At 43.7% G+C, this 18,904-nt stretch overlaps 1 protein-coding gene across 2 annotated transcripts in view; it reads right to left on the minus strand.

Moving 5' to 3' along the window:
• SLCO5A1 (solute carrier organic anion transporter family, member 5A1) overlaps positions 1-18,622 on the minus strand; it is a 159,343-nt gene extending 140,721 nt beyond the window's left edge. The window contains exons 1-2 of one of the 2 annotated variants that reach the window (XM_011940924.1): positions 18,412-18,622; positions 15,355-16,755 (exon numbers count right to left, since the gene is read on the minus strand). In XM_011940924.1, coding sequence (XP_011796314.1) covers positions 15,355-16,261 — 907 coding nt within the window. In that variant the 5' untranslated portion in view covers positions 16,262-16,755; positions 18,412-18,622. Of the gene's footprint in view, positions 1-15,354; positions 16,977-18,411 lie in introns of those variants that run through there. The other variant, XM_011940925.1, reaches the window with a different exon arrangement.
• Between the last annotated feature and the right edge of the window lie 282 nt (positions 18,623-18,904).

The raw sequence follows: 18,904 nt of genomic DNA on the forward strand, positions 1-18,904 counted from the left end.
TGAGCCACCACGCCCGGCTAATTTTTTGTACTTTTAGTAGAGACGGGGTTTCACCGTGTTAGCCAGGATGGTCTCGATCTCCTAACCTCGTGATCCACTCGCCTCGGCCTCCCAAAGTGCTGGGATTACAGGTGTGAGCAACCACGCCTGGCCAGGAGCTACTTCTTAACGTTAGTTTCAGAAATACAGTATATATGATATAGCAACTCCCCTCTCCCACTGTTCCTAACCCTAAGCAACCTTTCAAAAAAAATCACAACTTAGATTAGAAAGCCATCTGAGAAGACATGGGTCAAACATTGTACAGAAAAGAAACTGAGGTCCTGAAAGATTACGTGATCTGGTCAAAGTCATGCAGTAATTGTGGACTACTTTGTGTCAAATTGCACATTAGTCATCTATGTATAATTTACCATTTCTACAAAACTGGATGACCTGCAAAGTTTATGTCCTAAATTAATAATTTCCAAAGTATAATATGAGTCTCATATAAGTACGTAAATAAGTGTCCCACCAGAAACCATGTGAGGGCCCTGCAGACCTCTCCCTGACAACAATGGCTCTAGAACCTAAAAGGAAAGAAAGTGTGCACAGAGGAGAACTTTGCACAACCAACAAACTGAAGCCAGCAATTGGGAGTAACACTACCCATCACTCTTCGTGGCTTGCATTCACTGCCACTGCCCTCCACCCATCCTAAGTGAAGAAATTCAAGCCAATTTCTTTTGAGAGTTTTAACAATAACAAAATAACTGAAGACATCTTAGCAGCAAAATCAAATTTTGGAGCCATTTTCTAAGATTTATGTATATCTTTAAGTAAGTCTTTCTCACAGGTAATTTTTCCGATTTCTCTACGCAGATTTTTCATCTTGTTAAAAGTTGCTGCTGTTCTCCACCTAAGGCAAAGCCATTAAAATGCAGTTCAAATCAGGACACATTCCCTTTCCAGCCGAAATTAAACAACAGAGACATAAGCAAATTTCTAGACAAAATACGGGTAAATATCTTCCCCCAAAAAAATGTAAAGACATTCTGCAAATGAGGATTGTTGATGCGTCATTATACATGGACCAGAAATTGATTTACAGCCAGGAAGTCTAAGATCGGGGATTTACTCTATGCAGTCTTATTCACTTAAATTTCTCATTTCTCTTTACAAAAAGAAAATTATCTTAAAACATCTATGACCTTTGTAAGAATTTAAAGTGAAAAAATTAGGAAAACACCTGACAAAACCAAGACTCATTAAAGTATTATTACTAAGAATTCCCACATGCTAGAATGCCAGGAACTGTACAATTCCATTTCAGACACTTGCAAATTATATAATTTCATTCTGCTGAGAATATTAATTACATAAATATGCTCTTTACTTTTAAGCAGGGGTAACCTGCCCCTGTCTTTCTAAGTTATATTAGGGAACGAGGATTAGCGTTTTTGCAGGGTGACAGTTTAACGAGCAGTCATAACTCTCTAGAGGGGAAGTATACTCTGAATTTACCATCAGGTAATACACAGCTGCTGGGGAAAAGGAGCAAAAGGACTGCCTGACTCCCCAGGGACAGCTGTCCTACGACAACATCTTTCAAGCCGCTGGGAGGTGGAGAATGTGCTCAAGGGATGGGCTTCTGATGACTCAAGGACTCCTCTGGAGACCTGAGTCCCAAGTTGCAGAAAAAGACCACATCAAGTCGGACTGAAGAAAGCACAGAACCAAAGTAGTAGAACACTTAAGAGGCGACAGGAATCTAAGAAACCACTAGCCTTACCCCTTTGTTAAAATCAAAAAAACTCAGCCAAAGTCCCACCAGAAGTTTAGGGACTTTTCCCTCCCCTCTTCATAACACCAGTGGTTAGATCCTCGGCTTTGGAGGAAGACCTGACTTGTGGTTTTGTCACTTTTTAGATGACCTTCAGCATATTATTTAACTTCAATTTCCTCATCTATAAAATGTGGGAAATAGGATAACTACTACATAGTTGTTCTGAAGATAAAACAAAATAATAAAGTATTTAGACTAGAAACTGTAACAAACTACAAGAAAAAAAACATAAAGGAAAAACTACGTGACATGGATCTTAGCGATAATGTTTTGAATATGACCCCAAAAGTGCAGGCAACAAAAGTAAAAGTAGACAAATGGAATTACATCAGAATAAAAAGCTCTGCACAACAAAGGAAATAACAGTGTGTACAAACAGCCCACAGATCAGGAGAAAACATCTGCAAGCTATACATTCAAAATATACAAGTTCAAATACCTCAATAGTGAGAAAACAAAAAAATTCAATTAAAAAATAGGCAAGGGACTTGAATAGATATTTCTCAAAAGAACACATACAAATGACCACCAGACCTGAAAAGAATGCTTAATATTGCAAAGAATTATGGAAATACAAATTAAAATCACAATGAGATATCACCTCACACCTGTCAGAATGGCTATTATCATCAAGTTTGATGAGGATGCGGAGAAAGGGGAAAACTTGTACACTGTTAATGGAATGTAAATTAGTACAGCCGCTATGGAAAGCTGTATGGAGATTTCTCAAAAAACTAAAAATAGAATTACCATATGATCCAGTAATCCCACTGCAGGGTATTTGCCAAAATACCCAAAGTGATTTACCAAAGATTTGAAATCACTTTGTCAAGGAGATATTTGCATTCCCATGTTCACTGCAGCACTATTCACAATAACCAAGTTATGGAATTAGCCCAAGTGTCCATCAATAAATGAATGGATACAGAAAACTATTCCACCTTAAAAAAAAGAAGGAAATTCTGTCATTTTTGACAACATGGATGGTGTTAGAGAACATTAGGCTAAGTGAAATAAGCCAGGCACAGAAAGACAAATATCACATGTTCCCACTTAAGAAATCATGTTCACTTCTGAAATCTAAAACAATCAAACTCATAGAAGCAGAGAGTAGAGTGATGGTTACAGAGGCTGTGGGATGGGGAAGTGGGGAGATGATGATTAAAAGGGTCCAAAATTTCAGGGAGGAGAAATGTTTTTAATTTTTATTCCACAGTATGGTGAATATAGCTAATAGAGTGTGTTATATTTCATAATTGTTAAAAGTAAATTTCAAATGTTCTCATCATAAAAAGGCTAAGTATTTGAAACGATAGATATGTTCATTAGGCTGAGTTAATTATTCTGCGTTGTATTCATAAATCATAACATCACTTTGTACCCATAAATGCATGCTGTTATAAATTATCAAATTACAATTTTAAAAATTAAATAAAGTGTTTAGGACAATGCCTGGCATATTTTAAACACTCAAAAATATTTGCTATAAAAATAGTCCTTGTTAGACCTCCACCTATGAAACCAGATCACAGTTGTTGGGTTTTTTTGTTTGTTTGTTTTAGTTAAGCTCTCATTTATTTTTAAGAAAAATTCTAGATCTTATAACTCCTCATTAAATCTATCCTGCAGCTCCTCTTCATGTCCAATTACTTCATTGATGAGCTCTGCTTTAGAATGCTGATTAACTGCTTTCTAGTTTTCCATAATTCCTTGTCTTGATGTTTTCTTTTCCTAAAATCACCACAACTAAAAGAGAGGTAAGATATCAACACATACGCGCGCGCGCACACACACACACACACACACACACACAATTACATCATTTCCTCTTCAAGGATTACAGTATTCCCAGATCCAATAATATGGTCCAGAAAATTCCCATGGTTAAATTTGTTTAAACTGAAGTAACTGAAGAAACCACAAAAGCCCTAATATTTTTGCACCCACTAAAAATAATCCACTGGAGCACACCATAGTATCTTCTCTAAACTACTAACAGCACAGTATAGTATAAATACTACAGAATCTATCGAGCAACACTATAGCAATGAGTAACACACAGTTAATTTCCACTTCCTATCCCTTGCTTGCTAGAAGACTTTCTTACTTACAAAGATCTTTTTCCTAAGTCTCCTCCATCCACATATTCAATACTTTTCTGATTCTGTGATCTAGAGATTTTGACTTCTAGTTCCAAGATATAAGGAACTCAAGATATTGAGTAACTTGAAAGTTTAAGATGAAAAACAAGTTTAGAGCATCACTATTGGCAATGCTTTATTGGATAATTATTGGATACTGGGGGCTCTTCTGGACATTGTAGGACATTTAGCAACATCTCTGGCCTAAACACGCTGAAATACCATAGACCCTCTCCAAGTTGTGACAATCAAAAATCACTCTAGACATTGCCAAATGTTCCCAGAGAGCCCAGATCATTCCTGATTGAAAACCACTATTTTAGAATGACTTGAAAGTTACAAAGTTTTCCACAGGAACTGAAGTGAAGAACCTGCAACACCTGAGTATTGTAAAATTGCAAATGCTGGTTGAGGAGGGGGATTGGGCAGCTGTGGGACCCCCATCTCTTTTTCTCCAGCAAAAGGAAACTGAAAACACAGGAAACAGGGTGCAAGCACTGGCTACTGCAGAAGCATCCAACACAGCAGAACACACTGACATGAACCCATAGTCTCTACCTCCAAGTATTCCCATCTCTTTCCCTAGAAACACACAGTAGAACAACTCAAATCCACAAGTATGTTTCTTCACCTTCATTTCTCTGCCTGAAGGCTTTAATCTTAACATGCCTACTCTAAAATTCACTTTACCTTTTTCTTTTCCCAAATCCCTATTTCTTCTTTTTAAAATTATGCCCAAAAGAAGTGATTTGAAATTCCCACACACCTAAGAAAACAATTCTCATCACTGAAGGACAGACTCACATTATTTAACATGTGCTAGAATGCTTCATAGGCTGGGAGAAATGACTTTACCATTCAAGGACCTGAACTTTTTAGAATTTCCATTTGTATCATAATTATGTTTTTAATTCAGATGGATTTATAGTCCATATATCCATTTCAGACTCAAGGCAATTTGACTGTATAACCTGGACAGATCTCTTAATTTTTAAAATCATCTTAATCATGTGTAAGTGTATACAGTGGTGTTAAGTATATTCACATCATCGTGCAACAGATCTGTCAGCTCTTTTTCATCTTGCAAAAGTATTAATAAAGCTCTAAATCCATTAAAGAACAACCCCCCTCCCAATTTTCCCCTCCCCTTGGCCCCTGGCAACAACTATTCTACTTTTTGTTTCTATGAATTTGACTATCTCATGTAAGTGGAACGATATAGTATTTGTCTTTTTGCCACTAGCTTATTTTCACTTAACATAATATCCTCAAGGCTAATTCATGTTGTGTGTCAGACTTTCCTTCCTTTTTGAGGCTGATAATATTATATAGATATATAGATATCACATATAGATTATCTATCCTTCTGCTGATGAACCCTTGGCTTGCTTCCACCTCTTGGCTATTGCGAATATGCTGTTATGAACATTAGTATGTAAATATTTCTTCAAGACTCTGTTTTCAATTCTTTTGGATCTATACCAGAACTGGGATTGTTGGATCATATGATAACTCTATTTTTAATTTTTTGAGGAGCTACCATACTGTTTTCTCTTGCTTAAATCCTTTCATCCTTTGGAATCTGGGTTTTCTTGCCTGCCAAATTATCATTTTCACAAATGAGGTTAAATGAGATGATCTCTAGGAAACATCTTGGCTTGAATAGTACCCCTGGAGAGAACCTCAGCCACCAGGTCAGCATGCCCCCTTCTCTGTATGATCAAGTCTTTGCAATGGAAAAACTTCTGATCCTTATTCTCCAAAACCATTTTCAATATAGATCTTACATTTGTCTGTCACCAAACTCCCAATTCACTGCTAACATTTCTAGATTGTCTTTAAAGAAAAAAGCAGAGCCAAATGTGTGGATTTGTTTGCTTTTCCCCCACCAAGGGGCCTTAGAAGGTGAGCTCACCTAGAGTAACATGGCTTACAGACTCACCTCTGACATCAAGAGTTCCACCAAAAAGGAGCAACTCAACTGCACAGAGCCTTCTGAGTCAGGAGAAGACAGGCACTTCTTTTGGTGAATATCAAAATGGATACCATTCATCTCAGATCATTTCTCTCACTGAAGTTATCAGTGATCATATCACCCAACTGTGAAATTCTAAGAAATAGCCATAGTTTATGAAATACCCAAAACTGACATCTACTTTCACAAATGCAGTAAGATATTTTTCCTAATGAAGTAGAACTGCAATTAGCCCCTGATTTTACCGACAGTGGCTCCAACCCCAAATCCAGAGAGAGAGACTTCTTGCCACTGAAAAGGGCCAAATATCTCTGGTCTTTCGATCCTTGCTGCTCAAAATGTGGCCCTTGGATTAGCAGCAATGGACTCCCCTGGGAGCATATTAGAAACACAGACTTTCAGATCCAAGCCAGATTTATAGAAACAGAATCTGCATCTTGACAAGATCTCCTGAGAGTCTCACACACATTCAGGTTTCAGAAGGACTGTTTCAGACCACATAGATAACAGAATTCATAGCAATGTGAGAGTAGAAATCAATAAAACCCTGTTTGAAAACTCTACCATAAATGTTACTAAAAAGGCTGCTCTCTGTTATTTGTGGGTGGGCTGAATCAATCAATGTGCACCCCCTGTCTTTTCCACAGCAAGGCAGTAAAACCATTTGTTTTGCAGTTAGACCCTGAAATGGGTTTGCTTCTCAGCATGGCAGATGAATTTGTCTTAGAGGCCAGAAATGACCACCACACAGCTGATCAAAATTCAATCATTGCTGTCGTACAGAAGACATATCTGTGGCACAAATTAACTGTCTCAAACACACACAAAACTCCTGAGCATCCTAACAAGAAGCTGATGCTATGTGGTCCTCCACTCATGGCATCACGTCGTTCAGGGTGATCCTCTGTGTGTCCTGGAATCATCCCCTGAAATTCCTCAACCATCATTCAGACTCATATTAGTTTTCAGTGGAGATTATTTTTTATTTATTCGTAATTTGCACAGACGCTACTTCCAAAAAGGATTTGTTGTGGTTTACAAAGGTAAACACATTGTAAACAAGACAAGCAAAATTAAAGCAGCATTTTAAAATGGGTTACGAGTCTTAGGAGACAATGTGTATTCCCACTCTCAGTGTCTCCTTTCTCACCTTCTCTCTGCCTCCACTGCTCCTCCTCGGGAAGGGAGAAAGGGGGTTAATGTGACTGATGAATTTGAAATAAACCAGGCATGCTCAGCGCAGCTCCTCTTTTTTGCCTCTTAGGAGTAAGTATGCATGCAGGGAGTGAAACTTTAATCCTGCTCCTTCCTGGCATAAGTCCCACCTAGACACCACCACCACCCACTACTCCACATGGGAGACCCCAGGCAGCCACACTGCTTGGGTCCAGCATTGCCCATGGCTAGAGGGCCGAGCCTATTTATTTCTGCTCTTACTAGAAGTCCACTTGCACAAAGATATGAGCTACATTAGGCAACCTCACTTCTAGCAGTTTTAAAAGTGATATTTTGGCCTCCTTGTGCTCCCTTTGTCATATTTCTCAATTAAGTCAGAAATCAAGATGGGGAAAGAGGTGCTATTTACTGAGCCTCTTTAAAATCCCAACCAGAAGAATCAGAAAAACTAATGCTACACGGTGCTTAGGATACTTGCTAATACTGGTCAGGAAAAAACAGTTCTGGGCCAGGAGCAGTGGCTCACGCCTGTAATCCTAGCACTTTGGGAGGCCGAGGCGGGCAGATCACCTGAGGTCAGGAGTTGGAGACCAGCCTGGACAACGTGGCGAAACCCAGTCTCTACTAAAAATACAAAAAGTAGCCAGGCATGGTGGCAGGCGCTTGTAGTCCCAAATACTCGGGGAGACTGAGGCAGGAGAATCGCTTGAATCCGGGAGGTGGAGATTGTGGTCAGCCAAGATTGTGCTACTGAACTCCAGCCTGGGTGACAGAGCAAGACTCCACCTCAAAAACGAAACAAAACCAAAAAACACAGTTCTGAATTTTCTGCCTACTAGGGCAACCATGTGAGCATGACTGGTGTGGTCGATATGACGGGAGCCATTCCGCACTCACTCCACCCTCCTCTCACCTGTCTTCCTCTCCCATATAGCCTGAAAAATCTAAAATCTACCCTCTCAAAATCATGTTAACTGGAATAGGCCAGGGGACTCCATTTGGCCAATAGGACATCCTCTAGAGGAAGCAGGTACTGTCACCTCCACTTTTCCCTTCTTCTGTGGGAACAGGTGTGTGATACCTGAGACACAGCAGTCGTCACTAAGAACAGCCCAGGAGGAAGAGAGGAGGGACCTGGCAGCACTCAAGGCTATACCAGCCCCTGATTGCCCACTCCAGCTGGCTTCTAATTCAAGACAAAGAAGCCCCTAACTTGTCAAATCACTGGTACACATGGTTGTATGGTTCCAGAGAACACTGAACTGAAAGATACATATATGTATCTTTCATTGTATATATCACTATAAATAAATTTATATAGATATTGATCTGTAGATTGCTCTATATAACATTGCGGAAATACTGACCAAGATTGTTCCATAGGATGGTCACTGTGGCTCACACTTGTAATGCCAGCACTTTAGGAGCTCAGGGAAGAGGATTGCTGTGGTCAGGAGTTCTAGACCAGTCTGAGCAACATAACGAGACCTTGTCTCTACAAAAAAAGTATTTAAAAAAATTAATAAAGTTTAAAAAAAGATTTTTCCATACAATATTTCTCATATTCAGAGAAAAAAATCAAAAAGAGCAAAATATATATATACATATATTAAAATCATATATGTGTATATGGACATATATACACATATATAATGTTTCTATTACCATAAAATCTTGAAGAAATACAACTCAACTAATTTGAAGCTCACTTTACTTTTAGAAGACTAAAGAAATGTTTAAAAAAAAATTAGCTGGGCATGGTGGCACACCTCTGTAATCCCAGCTACTCAGGAAGCTGAGGCAGGAGACTCGCTTGAACCTGGGAGGCAGAGGTTGCAGTGAGCTGATATCAGCCCACTGTACTCTAGCCTGGGTGACAAAATGAGACTCTGTCTCAAAAAACAAAATAAAATTTGAAAACTGAAGAACAGGAAGAGGATGAAGAAGAGGAAGAGGAAGAAAGAGGAGGAGGAGGAGGAGCAGGAGGAGGAGAAAGAGAAGGAGAAGGAGAAGGGCCAGATTAGGCCAGGGGCGGTGACTCATGCCTGTAATCCCAGCACTTTGGGAGGCTGAGGAGGGCAGATCACTTCAGACCAGGAGTTCAAGATCAGCCTGGGCAACATAGCAAAACCCTGTATTTACAAAAATACAAAAATTAGCCATGTATGGTGGTGCACACATGTAGTCCCACCTACTCAGGGAGGCTGAGGTGGGAGGAATATCCAGGTGGGAGGCTGAGCCCAGGGAACTTGAGGCTATAGTGAGCCATAATGACACCACTGCACTCCAGCCTAGACAATAGAGTGAGACCCTGAAAAAAAAAAAAAGAAAGAAAGAAAGAAAAGAAAAGAAAAACAATATGGCCAGGTGCAGTGGCTCATGCCTATAATCCCAGCATTTTGAGACTCCAAGGTGGGTGGGTCAACTGTGATCAGGAGCTGGAGACCAGCCTGGGCAACATGGCAAAACCCGTCTCCACTAAAAATACAAAACTTAGCAAGGTGTGGTGGCGGGCGCCTGTAATCCCAGCTACTCGGGAGTCTGAGGCAGGAGAATCACTTGAACCAGGGAAGCAGACTTTGCAGTTAGGCAAGATACTGCCACAGCACTCCAGCCTGGGGGAACAGAGCAAGACTCTATCTTAAAATACAGTAAAATAAAATAAAATAGAAAATAAAAACTAAAAGCTATAATAATTACTTCCAAGTATGTCCTGGGACCTGTCCTTGTTCACCGTATATCCTGCCACAGTCCACGTGGACAAATGTAGACCCACAGTGGTGAAATGGCACACCACAAGCCCCTCAAACTTCAAAGGAGCTTTTACTGTGTTATACTAGGTGCAAATATGCGTTACTTAAATGTTCATATATTAAAGAAAGATGATCATCAAATCTTGGCATGCAGAAAGTTCTCATGATAAAACCTTGAGTCCTGAGAAAATTTAATTAATCAGGTTATAACGTTACTAAAACACTGATCAAAATTTTCCTGTTCAATGTTTCCCAGGAGTGCTCTCCTATACAATGTTTTAGTTTCCCATGCAATGTTTCTTTTCTTTTTTCCAATTATAGAAAAGATATGTTTAAGGGTTTTCATACTTGGAAAGAGCAAACTCTCTCTCACTCCACTCTCTGCCCACACCTAGGATAAGTTTGAATTCTACTTTGTCAGAGCACCGTCCCTTACAGTTTGCAGAACACTGGCACACACAGAATCCCACTTAGTCTTCAAAATGTTACAGCGAGAGAAACAAATGTGCTAATCCCCACGTGGAAACAGAGGCTGGGAGAAGCCAAGGGGTTTGTCTGAAGTCCCATGATCAGTTGTTGGTAGAGAGGGACTAATATACAATTTTTTGCCTCTTTATCTGGTGCTCTTTCTAAGGCACGGGGCCAGTTCTAGCCCCTGTCTTCTCTGCCATGTGAAGTCAGGGCTGGCAGTTAATGGGACACACCAGGGAGGTGGAAGAGCCAGCACCTACCCTGCTTAACTGATGGCTGAACCATGCCAATCATTATTGATCCTGAATATCACCCAATCAGAGTTGTGGCTTTGTCTTCTAGAAATGCATCCTTTTCTTCCTTTTCCTACCTGGTTTGCCATTCTTACTCTTTTCCATGTCAAATCACAAATTTCTTGCCCCCAAAGAATCACATTTTCTCTATCTCCTTATATGTAAGATATAATTACAAATTATGGTCTAGTTGCTAACCTTGCTTCTTTTTAATACCTACAAAGCTTTCTCTATGGTCCTAGTCAATACTAAGCCTCTCTCCTTGCGGAAGCTAAGGCATTTAGTGGTTATAAATACTGCTGTATCTCATCTATGACCACATCTCTTCTACAGTTAAAACTGCCAGAATGTTAACATAGAATTTCAAAAGATTAAGATATACAATTACATTCAATTTCAATGGTTTGTACGTTGCTGCAGATATTTGTTTCTGCTCGTAATTACTAACCTACTACCTGATTTTTTTCTTTCCTCTGAGGTTATAATGAGAAGTTAGAAAGACGGACAGGAAGATTAAGAAAGGGGTGGGTGGTGAAAAAATGTAATACAGAAGAACAACTTTGTGAAAAATAAGAAAGATTTTAACCTGTTATTTATTGGGAAATGTCTCACATCATAATTGGTCAACACTGCTCATGTTCTAAGGGTACAATGGTCTCTAATTTGTACGGAGGTAGTCTATCAAACCTACTTTAAAAGGTTTAGGGAATAATCTTATTTTGATTATGTTTTGATGACTTTAAGGCAATTCTGCATTCTGCATTCTGCGCTGTTGGAAAACTCTGCTGAACGTGGCACATCCTTTGGTTTCAGTTGGTTCTCAGGGCTTCTTGCCAAAGAGCCATGCACTGTAGAAGGAAGCTCAAGGGCCCTGGGGTCAGAAAGGCATGGGGTTGAGGCCCTCAGTAAGTCACTTAAACTCTCTGAGCCTGTTTCCTCATCTGTAACATAGGGAAAATAATCTCCATCTCGTAAGGTCATTGAGAACATTAAGTGAAATAATATATGTAAGATTTCTGATTCTCAAACTACTGTAGCTCCTACTGAGATCCATTTAATAGAAAGCAGAATTCTCCCAGGTTTCTTAAAGGATGTGTCCTAATGCAGTTTGCATTCATCAATTTTTTTCAAAAAAAAAAAAAGCAATTTAATCAATATCTTTAAAAAAGAAAAGGGCTGGGCACGGTGGCTCACGCCTGTAATTCCAGCACTTTGGGAGGCTGAAGTGGGTGGATCACAAAATCAGGAGATCGAGACCATCCTGGCTAACACGGTGAAACCCCGTCTCTACTAAGAATACAAAAAAAATTAGCCAGGTGTGGTGGCAGCACCTGTAGTCCCAGCTACCCCAGAGGCTGACGCAGGAGAATGGCGCAAACCCAGGAGGTGGATCTCGCAGTGAGCCGAGATCCCGCCACTGCACTCCAGCCTGGGCGACAGAGCAAGATTCCATCTCAAAAGAAAAAAAAAGAAGAAGAAGAAAGAAAAAGAAAAAGAAAGAAAAAGAAAAGAAGGAGGGAAAAAAGTGAATACTCTTTCTATTCCTTTCCTTCCCGTGCACACGTCACTTTACACTCCTACCTTGCACTGGCAGTATTGCTTTACACTAAAAACACCTCAAATGCTGAGACTGTGTCTCACTTCTGGTCTTCCCAAAACTAGCAGCGTACCTAGCATGGAATATGCACTTCATATGCACTTGCTATTTTTCTTCTTGATGGGCAACCACTACCAGCAATGTTAAATCTCAGGGCTGTTGTTAGTGGATGTTCTCCCTTTCCATAGGGTTCTGCCTGTGATTTTGGCAAAGTAAGTCTGCACTGATGCTACCAAAAATGGGATGAAAGGGAGATCCAAGTTTTCAAAGTAAATAGAGGCAAAGAGCAGCAAGAATATGAAAAACAACTGGAACATTTACACGGAGTCCAGGTATCACTCTACAGATTGATTATTATTTTCAAAGTGATAAATGAATCTGTACAGTGGAAAGACTCACCAATCACTCACTCAACCAAATTATTAAAGTTAACATCACTAGTGAACAGCAAGGTGCATGTAATATAAAACACCCAGCATTGCCTCTAACATAGTCAGACCAACAATATTTTGTCTGAATTTAATCAAGCCTCTAGATTGATCTTCTAGTATACAAGAAATATAGGGAATGGAGGATCAAGGTAAGTGACACCATGAGGAAATGATCATCTAGAATGTGGAACATTAGCCTTGCCCCTTCAAAAAGTCTATGCCATGGAAAAAGAAAAATGCTGAGGCACAGTTCTGGACTATAGAAGGCTAAAGTGGCTAACAGCCAAATGCAATGCGTGAATGAATCTTGATTAGTTCCTCATTTAAAAAAATATATATTATTATTAGCCTGGGAAACATGATGAAACTGTGTCTTCACAAAAAATTAGCTGGGCATGGTGGCACAGGTCTATAGTCCCAGCTACTTGAGAGGCTGAAGTGGGAGGATTGCTTGAGTCTGGGAGGCAGAAGTTGCAGTGAGCTGAGACTGTGCCACTGCACTCCAGCCTGGGTGAAAGACCCTGTCTCAATCAATCAATCAATATAAAAGACTTTCAGAGGACAATTGAGGAAATTTGAATAGGCCTGAATATTTAATGATATTAGGGAATGATTATGAACTTTCTTAGGATGTCGATGTTCCTTCAGTTATGTAAAAGAATACCCTCATTTTTAGAAGATGCCCTAGCAGTGTCTGCAATTACTTTTAGAGGGCTTAGCCTCCCATCATCCCCCAAAATATATTTCTTTACATACATATACTCACGCACAGGTTGATACAGCAAGCATGACAAAATAAACAATCATTAGGTCTACATGGTAGGTATACTGGTGCTTATTGTACTATTGTTTCAACTTTTCTGTATGTTTAAAATTTTGTCTTAATAAATGTTAGAAAACACGAAGGCAAGGTAATAAGCAAGCTATTCTTCTCTACCCAGAAAGGAAATTCCTTTCTCTTGCAGGTAGTAATAAAAATAAGTTATAAAACTCTTTTTCTGACCCATTGAACCAGTTAGTGGGGATTACTGAGGACTCAAACACCCCTCAATAACAGCTTTTGGGGACAGTAACTATACCGAGGACAAAGCATAACCCTCTTATATTGGATATCATTTACACTGTCCTTTGAAATCTTACTATTCCAAATCAAGGGTCCTATCAGCACATCGCTAATAAACTGCTAAATATAGCTAGTATTTGTTTATTTACCATTTTAAATTTTTAGGAGATGGGGGTCTCACTATGTTTCCCAGGCTGGCCTCACGCCCCTGGGTTCAAGCAGTCCTCCTGCCTCAGCCTCCTCAGTAGCTTGGACTACAGGCACACACCACCACACCCGGCTTCCATTTCAGTTTTTTTCAGTAAAGTAAAATGCTTTAGCTTGTTTAGGTTGCACTCCAGCAGAGAAAAACAAAAGTCTCATCTGGTACGACAGCCATTGATCCTTCTGATGGGTTAAACCCATCCCTTGGAAGTTCAGTTTTGAAGAACCAGCTACTACAGGGAAGTGCTGACAACCTCGAATGTCTAGGATATAAATTTTCATACCCTCCACAACTGCTGCCTGGCCTAACAGGAGCCCCCTGTACTTAACTCAAGCACCCCATCCACTGATGCTGACTTATGCAAGTCAACACAACAAATCCCAGAGCCACAGCTTTTCAGAAAAATAGGAATGGATTCTTCTCCCAAGTTCATACAATTGAGGGTTTTTGACAGCAATAAAAATAGCTTTGGATAAACCTTATAACCTGTGGTGTTGCTTCTTCATAAAGATAACCCAGTCATTTGACATTATTCAAATTTTTGTTGTTGTTTTTAGACAGTGGTGCAGGTGACATATATATAAAAAAAAAAAAAAAAACAGGTATGAATCCCAGCGCTTTGGGAGACCAAGGAGGGTGGATCACCTGAAGTCAAGAGTTCAAGACCAGCCTGACCAACATGGTGAAACCCCATCTCTACAAAAATACAAAAATTAGCCAGGCATGATGGGTACCTGTGATCCCAGCTACTCAGGAGGCTGAGGCAGGAGAACCACTTGAACCCAGGAGGCAGAGGTTGCAGTGAGCCGAGATCATGCCATTGCACTCCACCCTGGGTGACAGAGCGAGACTCTGTCTTAAAAAAAAAAAAAAAAAAAAAAAAAAAAAAAAAAAAAAAAAAAAAAAAAAAAAAAAAAAAAAAAAAAAAAAAAAAAAAAAAAAAAATACAGGTATAAAGGCAATAAAGCATGATGTATGTAGTCTGGCCACACCACCATCCCTACTGCTCTGGACAGAAATCAGAAGCAGCAGCAGATAGAAGCAGAAAATCATTCAAAACTTTACACACGAGGTACTGCTATTCGTTCCTCAACAAGTGTATTAGAATATAAACTTGACAAATTGGAGCTTTTCCATAGGTAGGTAGCAACAGAGAGAAGCATCGCCCCACAGTTTAAAGTTTATGTTACTTGGGAAAAGACAAACATGAAGTATGAGTCTGAAAATTAGTTTCAAGAACTCTTAACTAACTGATTCTCTCCCAAACTAAAAACACACCACAGCAAGTCTAAAACATAAAATCAAGTGAACTTTAATCTATAATATACATGAAAATGTGAAAGAAAATGCTTCCTTTTGATTTTTATAAGGAAAGTAAGTTTCAGTGTGAGTGAAACATATCTGAGAGAACAGGAAAGTCTTACCTAGGTACAAAGAGGAGTTCTCTTTCTTGACATTGTCATCTAAGTAGGTTGGTCCCAGGGTATAAATAGGTGTGGATCCCATTCCAATGAGAATCTGCGCGCAAATGAATAAAGCCACATAGACCCAGTGATTATTTCCTCCCGAGTCCTTCGGACAGGCCGGAGGCTCCAAAGTGGTGGAGGAGTTGCCACCCTGACACAGGCCGTCGTTGGGGGCCGAGGCGTTCAACTCTTGGATCTGGTACGGGGGCGAGATGAAGTGAGGTAAGGCGAAGAGGGCTGCCCCGAAGGCGATGAGGAGTCCACCCACGGCCAGCCACAGGGGCCGCCGACCCCGGCCGCCAAAGTAGCTGACGAACACTACCACCACCAGGTTCCCGATGTCGAAGCAGCTGACCAGCAGCCCTGACTCGGAACTCTTCAGACTGTAGCGCCTTTCAATGGTGGTAATTACGCTGCTCAAGTACCCAGAGACCATCAACGCCTGGATGAAGGTCAGAAAGCACATGCACACCAGGAAGCAACGGGAATCCGTGAGGACCACGTAGAGGCACCTTCTCTCCTGGAGCGTGGCCAGGGCGGAGGACACCGAGAAAGTTTTGCTGAGGTCCACCCTATGGTTACAGTCCCCGAGCCCCGCCGAAGTGGACGGGGCAGAGGGACTGGAGGCCAACTGGTTAGGGCCTTGCTTCAACTCCTCGTGGCCAGAATAATCCGCACAGCCAAAGGCCGGCTTGGCGTCTCCACTAGTGGGACTGAGGCTCGGCCGGCAGGAGGCGCTGCTGAGGACCGGTAAACTCTTAGACCTGAAGGTCTCTGGCTCGCACCTCTCTTGGACAGCTCCTGCGGTGGCCGGTGCCTCCAGCTGCTCTCCCGGCCCGGGCTCCAGTCCAGTGCCTTCGTCCATGGCGCTTATAATTCAGATTCGAGAGCTGATGGCACCCAAGCACTCCGGCACGTTTCATCCACCGGCACGAGGGGCCGAAGCCGGGCCCACTCAGTCTTGCCCACCTGGGACTGGGGCTGGGGGCGCAGGGCCGCGCAGCAGGGCATCCTCACCAGCTGGAAGGCGCCCAGTGCATCCTGATCACAGACGCGACTCCAAGGCTCCGCAGCCGCGTGCCACAGGGGGCAGGGGTCCGCGCGGTCCTGCGATGAGCCCTGCTCGGCGTCCCTCTCCGGGAGGTAGCTTGAGGCAGGCGTCTCGCGCGTCCTGGGCTCATCCCCTCCGCCGCCGCCGCCCCCGCCGCCGCTCGGCCCGCGGCCAGGAGCGAGTGCACCCCGCGCCGGGCGTGGGGGCACTTAGCGCTGCTGTCCGCACCGCATCCCACCTCGCTGGGCCAGGGGCACCGGGTCCTCGCTGCCTGGGCTCACGGCACCCTCGGGAGTGAAGCTGCCAACCTGCAAGGCAGACAGAGGGCGGTCAGCGAAGAGCAGCTGCGACTTGGGGCTAGCGTCCCAGAGCCCCGGGGACCAGCGTTAGGCGACCCTGAACGGTCCCTAGAGGAACGGAGGAGTGAGCCGGGAGCGGAGCCCTGAAGGACTAGGCAGCAGCCGGTTGCAGTCTCTAGTCCGGGAACAATAAGCAGCAGGCGGTCGGCGGAGACTCTGCCTCATTGTCTGCCGCGGACCTGCCCCCGCCCCGCCCCTTTTGCCTTAAACATTGCGTTTGCTTTTATATGTTAATAATTATCAACCTGGCAGCTCTGACTCAGAGGCAGTGTCTTTTATTCGAGTGAACTAATTGCAACCTTTTCGTACTCCTACTCCATTACTCAAAATAGAAAATGCCCAAAAGAACAAAGGAAACTTTTTCACAGACACACAATGTATTCCCTGTCCCAATTTTTTATAAAAGGAAAAAAGAGGGTGGGGGTAAACTACGTGTGTAGAAATGTGTGTGCACACTGGCGTGCGCTGGCACGTGTGCGCGACTAGATTTGAATCTGCTCCACCAGAGACACGCATTCAAAGCCGAAGGCAGCAGCAAAAAGGTCAACGTGCTTGCCTCTTTATTCCCAACACCAAAAATAACCCCCTGCCCGAAAGAACTCTTCAATTACAAATACCAGGGGCATTCGAGGCTGTGGCCCGCACTAAGTCCCAGAGCGCAGTATCAAACGAAACCGAAAATCCGTCTGCTTTGCCGAGAGCTAGGGAAGCCACAATCAAACAAAGAGATCCCGGCACGCTGTCAGAGCGCGCGCGAGGAGCCCACGGAGCCGGCTGGGCGCACGCCGGCCGGCGGGGAGGTGTGCTATTGACTGAGCGCACCCCGCGAGCGTGGGCCTGGGGAGCGTGCGCGCGTTCGCGGTTACACACACACACGCACACACACAGACACACACACCCTGGCGTGTTGGAACCGCTCTCGCGATCCCGCACCCAGCTTGAATTCAGTGAGAATTGAAAACAGGTGTGCCCCCGGGGTAAGCCCCCGCCCCTAATCTTGGGGACCCCCACTCCACTCCTCCAGCCTGGGGCGAGGACAGGGGTCAGAATATGCACCAGGTGGAAGAGAGCCGAGCTTCACTACACTGGGTTTCATTTTGCGGCGCGCCTTTGTGATGCTGCTGAGAAAAGAAAGCAGGAAGGGCAAGGGAGAAAGGCAGAGAGGCTGGGCGGCCAAGGGTGGCCTCTCCGGCATCTCCCTCGGCTGTGCTGGGCCAAACCCTCTCCCAGATTCCCGGCCTGCCAGCCACTCACAATCCCGGGCTTCCCCGCCGCTGCCTTGCCCAGGCGCCTTCCCGGGGAACCCCACCAGCCGCTGCGTGAGGAGCCGGGGAATCCCAGCAAACTCTCGCCGCGCGCTGGGGGCGTTCGAACCCCCTGCCTGGGCGAGCGCCCTCACAGCAGCGCAGACTCGGATGGACACGCGGGTCCCAGCAGGGAGCCCTTGAGCAGGCGTGGAATCCCAGGGACACCCCCTGCACGCACATCACACACACGCACACCCTCCACACACACACACACACACACACACAGAGCCCGTGGGAAGACAAGACCGCCGGCTACAGCCCGCGGCGCTGCCCAGGCGCTCAAGCCGCCGCTACTCACTAGCGAGTCTGTCAGTCTGTCTGCCTGGCTGAGTGGAGCGGCGGGAGGGGGGCACTGAGCTACGGGAATAGTTGGGAGCCGCGTGGGGAGGCAGCCCCGGTCCAGCCGAAGAGAAATCAGTGAATGAGGCTGTGACTCAGACTGAACTCTTCCCCCCACCCCTCGCCTGTCACCCAAGCCTCTCCTCCGCTCCAAACAGACACAGGCGCACAGAGACGCGCCCGGGAGAGGAGCAGCCGAGGGCGCAGGCGCGAGGGCAGCCACCCAGCCCAGCCCTCCCACAGCCAGCCACCCCGCTGCCCTTCACCTGCGCGGCCGCGGGGGCCGAGGAGCGCTGAAGCCCCGAGGGGGCCGGTCTCTAGAAAAGTCAGCGGCTGAGGCTGACAGCCCACTCTGAATAAATAAATCATTTCTGATTGTTTATTCCGTGCCTTGAGCACCCACCATGTCTTATTCACCATAGTAGGTTCTGGGACCAAAGATAAACAACACA

The sequence above is a fragment of the Colobus angolensis genome, unplaced genomic scaffold, assembly GCF_000951035.1.
Source record: "Colobus angolensis palliatus isolate OR3802 unplaced genomic scaffold, Cang.pa_1.0 Scaffold194, whole genome shotgun sequence".
In the NCBI taxonomy this organism is placed as follows: Eukaryota; Metazoa; Chordata; class Mammalia; order Primates; family Cercopithecidae; genus Colobus; species Colobus angolensis.